Source organism: Clupea harengus, chromosome 1 (genome assembly GCF_900700415.2).
Source record: "Clupea harengus chromosome 1, Ch_v2.0.2, whole genome shotgun sequence".
NCBI lineage: Eukaryota > Metazoa > Chordata > Actinopteri > Clupeiformes > Clupeidae > Clupea > Clupea harengus.
Genome location: NC_045152.1, coordinates 21365523 through 21375887, shown reverse-complemented (window position 1 = coordinate 21375887; position 10365 = coordinate 21365523). Strand labels below are relative to the sequence as shown.

Here is a 10365-nt window from a genome sequence, read left to right as displayed (position 1 = left end):
AGCTGCAGAGGGGAGAGGTTTCTGGTTTGGGGACTGCTGGGTTTGCTGCCTCTCAACGTGGGATTTTATTTAGTGTTTCTGTTGCATTTTGACTGTTGTTTGTAGTCTTGATTGAGTGTCTAGGCTGTTTTGTAGGCTTTTTAGGATTTAGGCTGTTTTGTATGTCTTTATGTTAATAAACAGTTGTTTTAATGGTGTTTCACTTTGGGTCAATGGTGTATTGTTCACCCCATAGGGCAGCCCAAGTGTGGGGTGTAACACACAGTATAAATCGAAGTCAACAGAGAGCTTCTAGGGCTTCCAACTAAGCCTCTTATAGGATCCCAACCACCCCCATAGAAATGTCAATGAATGCCCTTGTCATCCATCATTAGTCTTATGGGTAGCACTGCAACCTCTGCCTGAAATATGCACAATAAAATAAATTGCCCTTTGTACAAATACAGAAATATATTGCACACCAAAAATGCTGACTGACAAACACTAGACCTGACAATATAATTGATACAAGAGAGCAGGAATAAAAACCCACACCTTAAAGGTACAGTACAGCTTTTTTTGAGCGCACCGACTGAACGGCCAGCTTTAGGAACATGGGGAGCAATTTGCTAAATTTGACAAAAAGTATTTGGATTAGAATTGCTAACGGCACCTTTAAAGCAAAAGAGCAGCTTTTGATCATCTCCAGTTTCTCTAACAAAGGGGGATGGAATATGATTCCCCCAAGAATATGGCCTATTAATGGAAGTCTGTAGAGAAATTCAAGGGGTTCCTTGTGATAGCAGTGTCATTAACCTGCCCATGTGGAACAAATTACAAAATATCATGTCATTAATAGCATTTATTGACATTATTGAAATTACTCATTCCAGCTATTGGTAGCATCTGAAAAATCCCTGAGCAGAATTTGTATTGTTATTTCACTTTATCCCCATTAGCTTTACATTAGTGATGATGCATCTGAAAGCAACAAGAGCACAGAATTCTACTAGACCAGTGTAAATGCCACTAATTCAACAGACCGCAGCTTGATCTCTGGAATCAATTCCTAAAAGGTTTCTCCTAACTTTCTGATGATTGGCCAATGATTGGTGGCCATCATACATTAGTGATTAGTAATGAAACCTTCAATCCCCTGGAGTACAGTACAGAATGCATGTCAATAAGTCAGTCATGTTGGCTTCCACACCTAACAGACAGTTTTCTCTAGAAATGTTCCTAGAAAACCTGCTATGTTTGCTGTAACCAAAGGAGACTGAAATCTGAAACTAGTCAATATGCTCAGTAATGAAGACCAAATCAAAAACGACAAAGATTACCCTCTCCTCAACACCAGCTTACAACTACAATCAAGAGTCCTAAAGGTCAACTTAATTTAATTAACCTTTAAGTACTATTGTGCCATAATGAGATGCATAAATCATAAGACTCAGACTGGTCAACTCAGTAAGAAACTATTAGATAAAACATTTAAAAAGTGGGGGAAAAAAAAGACAGAAAAACAGGTGATTAGAGCTTGCTGATCAGGGCACTCAACACTAAATCACCAATATTAGTTCAAAATAAATGTTGTGAGCACTTTGTTTAAGCCAACAGGTTTATTCTTCACATCACATTGGTGTTATTAGCCATTTGCTATTTGTGCGTAATTGTTTTTGCACTTGCTGTTAAAAAAAACTAAATAAAGCAAACAATTTTGTCATCCCTTACATACCAGACATCAATATGACAAGACTTTTAACAGCAGCACGTTTTTTATGAAAGAAAAATGTAATCAAATAACGTTACATAAAAAATATGAATAACAAATGGCATACTTGGACTAGGCAAACTGGCTTTTGGAAAATGATCATGACCCCCAACATCTATGGCAACACCCCCAGGTCTCCTCGATCACTCTGTCCCTGCAACAGGTGTGTCTGGACTGGTCTCTTCATACTGTAACCTTTGACCTTTGAGCTACAGTAATCATTAATGTCCAAACCCCACCTTACAGGAGCAGCCATGAGAGAGGACTCACCTGTGGGCCCATAAACGCATCTCTCCAAGAAACTCAACCTTGTAAAACAGACAACGGACGTTCTTCCAAGATGTACATGTATGGTTACAGAGGAAAAATGGTGACAGTGTTTCCCAGGATTTATGCTTTGCTTACTTAAGAGAAGAGGGCTCTGAGGAGAGATACGGTCATGGTCAGGAAGCATAGGTTAAGAGTCAGAGAGGGCAACACCGTTACAAGATAACACACGGCGGCCGGCTCTTGGTGATCTTCTCTACCGGCTTGCCTTCACTGGCTTTCTGTATCACATCCATCACCTGAGGAAAACAGCAGCAAAGTTCAAGTAAAACAGGTTTCAAAATGAACAAGGGATGGTCAGAGTTGTATTGGGCTCAGAACAACTTACATCTTCTTCATATGGAAAGCCACTGGTTTCCATTTTGGAAAAGATCAGCTGCCCATTAATCTCAATTTCAAAGCTTCCTAGAAAGGAGAAAAAAAAAAAAAAAAAAAGCAAAGCAGTGGTGCTGAATACTCAATGTCTTTAATAAGATTTTGGAGGACAAAAAATTCCATCACACATAAATGAAACACAGCTCAACCTACCTTGCCTCCCCACCCAGCCAGACACCTCCGCCTCAGGAAACTCTGCAGTGACCAACCGCTGGAGCTCCTGATAGCGGGGCTCGTAGCCTCATCCGCCACTGGAAAGCAGGACAGATAACACTTAAAATGTGGTTATGAACTGGTCAGAAGTGACGGTTTTAGTCGCCTAGGCTTTTGTCTTTTTTTCAGTTATACACAGGATAAGATGTTAAATTCCTTTTCTTAGTGGCTTCAAACAGCGACCAAACCTATCAATGTCACATGCAAGTAATCATACCCAAAAAAAAACTAGACTATGTTTTATTACACATCAGGATGCACCATAACCACCATACTGATACTTAACAATCCTTAACAGCAGCAAAGACACAACAAAGAGAGATCCTGGTAAAATCATATATTTGTACTGCACTGCTACACTGTTTTGAATAAAAGCAGCTGTAAAATTAAAATGTAAATGTCAAAATAAAACTACTGCCATCTAACTAACTGACTGGACTTTGACCATTTCGTTGTAAACCAAATAAAGTTATCAAAACAGTTAATTCAAGGGTCATAAAATAACCTACATTTTGCATTAAAAATAGACCTACACAGGCTTTGTTATTCCATTTTATTTATTTGTATTGACTTTAACATGATGGCATGCTGTTGAGGGAGGTTAGGCCTATCAATCGTGTTCTGTTGAATCTGTCGCTAGATTGTGGATTTCTAAATATTCAAAGAGAAAACCCTGACCATTTCAATTGGCACTTGCTGTGATTATGATATGATTATAATGTTCACTGAATATAACTTTACCCTACAATGAGATGTTTGAGCACGCTTAGTTAACGTTAGCTGCTAGCGTTGCTTGGCTAGCTAACGTAGCATTATGGCCAACGTCAAAGTAGCACTGCTCCCTATCCAGCATTTACAAAATATGTAGTTTCATTCTAAGCATGTCTTAACTGACGTTAGCTAATGGTGGCTGTTTTAGCTGACCGGCACACGCAAGTTGTCTAACCTAACGTTAGCTATATCTGGGTGTATTTCTAAAATAGCCAGTTCACATTATCTTGGACTCGCAGCTGACAACACGGCAGGCGTTGAAAGAAGCTCACAAGGGAATCATCTGTTAACGTCAGGATCTAGATAACCCTATCTGCCCTATGCCCATGATACCAGCTTCATAAAGCATTGGCATACGAGGAATTAGCTATCGGCTAGCAATAAGCTTGATAACACACTTGCTAGCTAATCAGCTAGCGTAAACAGACGGGTGAATAATGTCTGTGGTGTGTCCTCGTTGGCCGCTTCACCTCCATAACAATGATTAGTGAAGATGGAAATATAGCAGCAGTTGACCATGTGGTGTTAATGCTGACTAAATAAACTTCTCACCAGTACTCGACTTTGACTTGGACACCCATCGCGCTTTGCTGTAATGCTTCCTCCTCTGTGTGATGTTATCGCACAGCTGAGCAGGTTAGCTCTTTTGCCACAGGGGGAGCTTTGCTATTGTGCAATTCCACGCGAAAAGTGTACGACTGCCATCTATTGGTTGTACGGGCTACAGATATCATTAGTAACCGATGTATTCGGCAGACCATAAGGTAACTTGTGGTAACGAAACCTTGTCATATACCTCTCAAATAAGTCCACAGAAAGGTCTACATAGGTTTTCTTTTTTTTCATAGACTGACAACAGCCAGACTGAGATCCAGCATAATTTTGTTGGTGGACGAGGGTTTCAAAGACTTTGAGCCCTCTCTAAGACAGCGCGATTTGGCCAATAATTTTCGGTATTCAACTGTATTCAACACTAGACTACTTGTGTTATGGGAGTGTTATGCAAACCAAGTGCAAATGCAATCATGTTATTTCTTGAATGACAATAGTGATCATATCCATTAAGCAGCAGTCTATATCTGAATTCAAATTTGAATATCAATTCCCATGTGAATTTTACTCTGACATGAATAAGGCAAGACGACACATGTATCAGTGAAGAATAGTATACCATGCTGGATACGACAGAATTTCATTAAATTTGCCTGAGTAGGCCTCTAAGTGGCATCAAACAGATGTTTCCGGTAAAGTGGCCATGCATTTTAAATGACGACCATAATAAACATTGAAATATTATAGTCACACCATCACTTTAAACTTCTGTAGGCTAAATAAAACACCATAAAGCAATTAACTGTTGGAGATAAAAACAGCATTTCTTTCATCTAATTATTATTTTATTCTCAAGTAAGAGACATAGAAAATGATACAGTTATACAGCTATGAGACACATAATGTCAACCTCGAGGATTTTATGTTTGTTCATCACAAAATACCTCAAGACGTTCCCTTTTAATGTATGCTGGACGATTTGGACAGAAATAAGAAATCCTTATAGGTCTGTGTTGATCACCTCGGTAGTGGAGTGAATGTTCAAGTAGTAAAAGCACAGGATGACATTTCCACATTTCATTTATGGCAAAGTAATGTATAACTAACACAAAATCACTGACAGTCAGTAATGACATCAGTTAAAATAAATTAGAATAAAAAGTTGTAAGGTTAGGTTGATATACAACTCTTATTTCAGGTGCAAAACAGCTTAATCAGGATATCACATGATTACGTTTTAAACCGTCAGTGTTATTAGTGGAATACATTCAGTGATAGAAGCCCTGCTTGTGAAAAATGGCACACAGTAAGTTAGGGGTTTGGGAAAGCAGAGAACAATACCCATTTGGAACCAAATGTGTTTCCTCAACAAGCCCATAGCCATACTTACACATTTTTTCACGCTACATTTTCACTCTTTTTTATCCTATTAAACACACAGGGCCCACATTTCATTGATGGGCAACTGGCAATGAGCAAAGCAACAGGCTATGTCCGCTGCACATGACCTATAGCATCCCAGAGATAAAGCAGTCATTTCAAAAAGCTATGGCATCCTCGTCACTTCAGTGGTGGCAGTCAATGCTTTCTGAAGAAGACGTATGAGATTAGGATGATCAGGCCTGCGGACAGTACTCCAATGACAAATTGGTGGATGGTCAGCACACTCTCAAGGGCAAGGATACGCTCTTCTATGGCACTGGTTAGGAAGTAGTCATAGACTGCGGCTCCAATGCTCCATACAGCCCAGATTGCATCCACTATTAGTGGCATCTTGGCCCGCTAGGACAGGATAACTGTCACAGGAAGTGTTGCCATATAGCTGTGTCCATTCAGAGCCTTCCACCTAGCAAAAACATAGAAAAGTGGGACAGTGATGGTATCACCATTGGGTAAACAGAGACTGTGACATTCAATAAGAACAAGCAAAATGACAGAATTAACTTTCATGCAGTTAGTGACCAAAACTAACAAATTGACATGTGACATGGTAGTCCACAGAAGCTCAAAGCATGACAGTGATCATTCATGTTACTATCTTTTGAAACAGACACATTAAGAGACTAAACTTTGGATGAACCTCCACATTCACGCAAGATATAATGTGTCTGGATACATCTTTCTCTCGTGGATCTTAGATTTTAGCAACAGACGTCACTGGAAACATGATTATAAGCTCGAAACGAAGCTAAGTTTTAGCCATGTCGATGTAAATACACTAATGGACTGCAATTTACCTAGATTGAAGGGTAGACCGAAGAATTTCAATCGACGACAGCATCCCTTCATGCTAAACACAACATATACGCCCTGTGCCAGCCATTCAGATGGCTCTTGTATTTCCTGGTGTATCACATCCGGGTGACCAGCATCCTAGAGCCTATCGTAGGCATGGCAGAGCACTTAGAAATCATCTGATGCACTAAGCTGAACTTCATTCGTTCGCCTTGTAAGAGAGTGAAATTGACGCATATTATCAGAAGTAAAATAATGCACTATTTTAGTTAGATGTTAACGATAATTTGTCTTCGACACATTTCAGTCAGTTGTTAAAGCCTGGACAATGTAGTTGTAGTAGAATTCAGTACATTCAGTACATACCCAACAAATCTATTAAATCATTACGGAAGCGCATTGCATTAACAAACTGACACCGTCTCTTGTAATTATGACTTACTATCTCGTAATTACGAGAAAACGTGTCATATTTAATGTAATAACGAGATCAGTATCTTATAATAATGAGAACATAATAATGGAAAGTGTTAAGGTAGGCCTATAGTTATCAATTTCGCTAATTTGGGCTACTTGATGAGACTGGTGGCGCTGTCTGACTTAATCTGTTTTTATTTCCTTCTTTGTTTGAGAGACTGAAATATTAATGTCTCTCAATAATATAGATAGCATTATTATTAGTCAACACTGTAAGGCATCTCACTGGAATTGTTCAGGAAAGCCCATTCTGACCTGCTGGCAGTTGCCCTCTTCTTTCAGGAGCAGTTAAACCAGTAGCCTACGAGATGTAGGTTATGGAAGCACATTTCGTATTTTCTCCTTCCGAGACATTTTTGAGTAATGTGGGTGGAATTATCATTATTATGTCATGTCAACACTTACTTAAGTAATTGGGATCATTCAGGTCAAAAGCCTATTCACCTAGGATGTGTTTCCTGAATGTGTTATTGAACAACTACCCATCGCCATGCTTATCTTGTGGTTTTTCAACAAGCTTTCGAGAAACAGTCTTGATTGACCACGGAGGCTATCAGAGAGCAGTCACACCGCCTTTGGGGATACCTTTATCGCAATGCACAACTCACACAGACATAGGAGAGTGCTTTTTTATTACTTTAATATTTTCAATAACAGTATAAGACATATACACATTTCAACCCGCAGTGTTAAATCACATGTGGTGGTAGGCTTCGTCTATACAATGTTTTGACCAACATTGTAGCCAAACAGTAACATAGCTAGATAAATCACTTCTGTATATAAATCCATCCTCTATAAACTCATCCAACTCCCTCCACCAACCCCCACCACCTCCCCACATACAATACTTTTATTGTGACAGAAATAATTGTCTTTAATATATGACAAAGATGCATCATATCAGATGTATCATATCCACTACAGGGAACAATGGATAATTGGACAGAAAAAGCTTCTAGTGCTCCATGAAACACAGACATCAGCACGCCACTGAGAGAGACGCCTTAGTGTTTAATCACACACAGTTTCATAGATGTCTTGAAATAGACGAAGACCAGGCAAACTACAGCACTGGTTATGGTGGGAAACATCATTACCATGGGAACCACCACACAAAGGAAGCTCTCCTGCTCCATCTTGATCAGTGCCCAGTAGGTGAGCAGAATGATCTGAGGGAGGGAGTATATCACAGAGCACAAGAGGATGCTCAGGACCACTAAGAAGGCTCTGCGCTTGATGGGGCAGAGATCGGCCAGGCGTTGCCGCTCAGGACCGGTCAGCCACAGAGCCTGAAGCGTGGAGACATTGAGGAAGATGATAGCAGGGAAGGCCACGTAAAAAGTCATGATGCAGATGTAGTTGTATGGAGGCAGTTGTCGGACAATGATGATAGCCTCCGCGATGACGGTGTAGAGCCAAATGAAAGCGGTGAGGATCAACGGGTGTCTCCATGTCTTCTTAAGATGTCTGTACCTCAGAGGGTGCACCACGGCCAGGTAGCAGTCCAGGCAAATGGACACCATACTGGGTGGCCCGGCGGTCAATGTAACAGCACTCAATGCTGCAATGAGCTGAGGTGAGAGATGAGAAACACTGGAGAGAGAGTTGAATGCATGCAGCAACAGTGTAGTGTTGTTAATGATACCAGTCAGGATGAGGTTGACCATGAGGAGGTCTGAAGAGGTGGAAGAACTGGAAGACCTGCCTTGGTCCCTTTGACCTGACCGCCTGTACTTTTGGACAGTCTCCCAGATGATGGCCGCACAAGCCAGAAAACCCACAGTGGCACTTATGATCTCTGTGGCGGCCCACACCGTCTGGTATATTTGGTAGTCGGATGTGCATTTCACAGAGGACGCAGAGATGTTGGTGGGGTCAGATGATCCATTGTCACGAGAGAGAAATGTCTTCCACATCTGCATTTTTGTTAAATTGTAGATCGAGGCTGGTGAAGTGAAAAGGTCATGATGGCTTCAACTGCACATTAAACATTGCATCTCTTTTGTTGCTGTTTTCAAAAGACAATGACAAGCTACACCTTATGCTGGTCTATACAAACTGAATTAACTGAATTGAAATATTCACTGAGTTTGAGTTTGAAAGACCATTATTAATTTTATATTTCAACCAATAGATCACAGTGTTAAGCATCTACAACTACAGAAAATAATAATGTAATAGATATTATAAATATGACAAATTGTTTTGTAAAACTTACCACTCAATTCTTGCGTGAATCGTGACAACACAATTCTTGTTATGTGGTCACAGCCAAGTGAGTTGATAGAGACAGTGACTGTGCTTGATGTGCTGAACATGGTGCAGTTGTGGAGTCATTGCAATGGGGTACAGAAATGACAACATATGCAAAAGTGTTCTATTCAAATGTTTCCCCAATGAAGTCTACAGTCATAACATTGACTTTGTTTGAATAAATCTTGAGCCGTATCGTCACATCATCCCACACAACACACAAGGGAAACAAAATGAATGAGCTTATGTGTGGTGTCATTTATAAAGAGTTTAAACACGTGCCATTTAACCAGACAAGCCGCAAAAAAGGTTGTTGTCCCAGATGTCCATATTTTAATGATATAAAATACTGAGTCTGCCAATCATTTAGGGCTGAATCATTCTTTTAATGCATTGAAACATTACAAAACAGACACATGCACTGATTGATTATAGAACCTGAGTCTCAGGTTGAACAATTCATGGGAGACTTACATTTTTCTCAGTTTCAGGCCTAGAGGTGTTATACTGACCGGGAGAGAGATATACATTAAGAAGCCCATTCATATTAATGACCATTACTAAACTATTGTATTCTGCTCAGAAAGTAAACAAACGGGGCACTGCCATCCTCACTTCAGGGGCCCAGTTCAGGGTCACAAAAATAAAAAGGTCAGTAATTTTGGACATACATGATACATGGGTATTTGTCTCATTTATGGCCTCAGTAGACTGGTACACACAATCTCACAGCACTCTCATTGGATAGCAACTCAAAGTTCAACGCTTTGATGTGTTGCCGTAGTCACGGTTTGTGGCTTTGTCGTTTCGTGATTAGATGTAACGTTAGAAAATGTAACAGACTATAGCAACGTCGTCATACAAGTTGTCATAGAAACTACAGATGATGTTCTATTCGACGTTTTTTCTCTGGCGCAGGACTATGATAGTTCACAAAGATCTGCCGACCACAATTTGTTTTCAAACTTGTTGCCTGGACTGTGAATTGACCTTAAGGGTAAGACGGAGGCAAAACATCATGCCCCTGACACCCCATCACAACCAGTACCCCCACCCCAGACCACTTGACAAAGATTCCTGTTGGAGGTCTAAGAGATTGTCTAGGGTTAGGATTTGTATTTCAATTTTTCAAGAAGCACAATAAGGAATTAGGTAGAGGAATGACTGAAGATGGACCGAAAGCATAAGTGCTGCCCAAGAGTACCACTGAACATAGCAATTTTGTAGAAAGACTGGGGAGACCAAAGTCATATGCCAAACTCCCCATGAGTTCACACATATATAATCAGACTATATGAGACTACATGAGAGGAGAAAGATGTGGTGAGTATATTACCCTTCACCAATGCAGTCAGCTCTGTCACAGTCTAGAGCTGACTAATTCACAGTGAGTATGGTGTGAGTATGGT

General features: G+C 40.2%; 1 protein-coding gene across 1 annotated transcript; it reads right to left on the bottom strand.

The window, feature by feature from the left end:
• Positions 1-1583: 1583 nt before the first annotated feature.
• Positions 1584-4144, bottom strand: LOC105898737 (migration and invasion enhancer 1). The gene is made up of 4 exons (XM_012825781.3): positions 3989-4144; positions 2606-2703; positions 2406-2482; positions 1584-2316 (listed from the first exon to the last, which is right to left on the bottom strand). Exons 1-4 carry the CDS (start codon positions 4015-4017, stop codon positions 2233-2235), a joined length of 288 nt encoding a protein of 95 aa, XP_012681235.1. The 5' UTR covers positions 4018-4144; the 3' UTR covers positions 1584-2232.
• Between the last annotated feature and the right edge of the window lie 6221 nt (positions 4145-10365).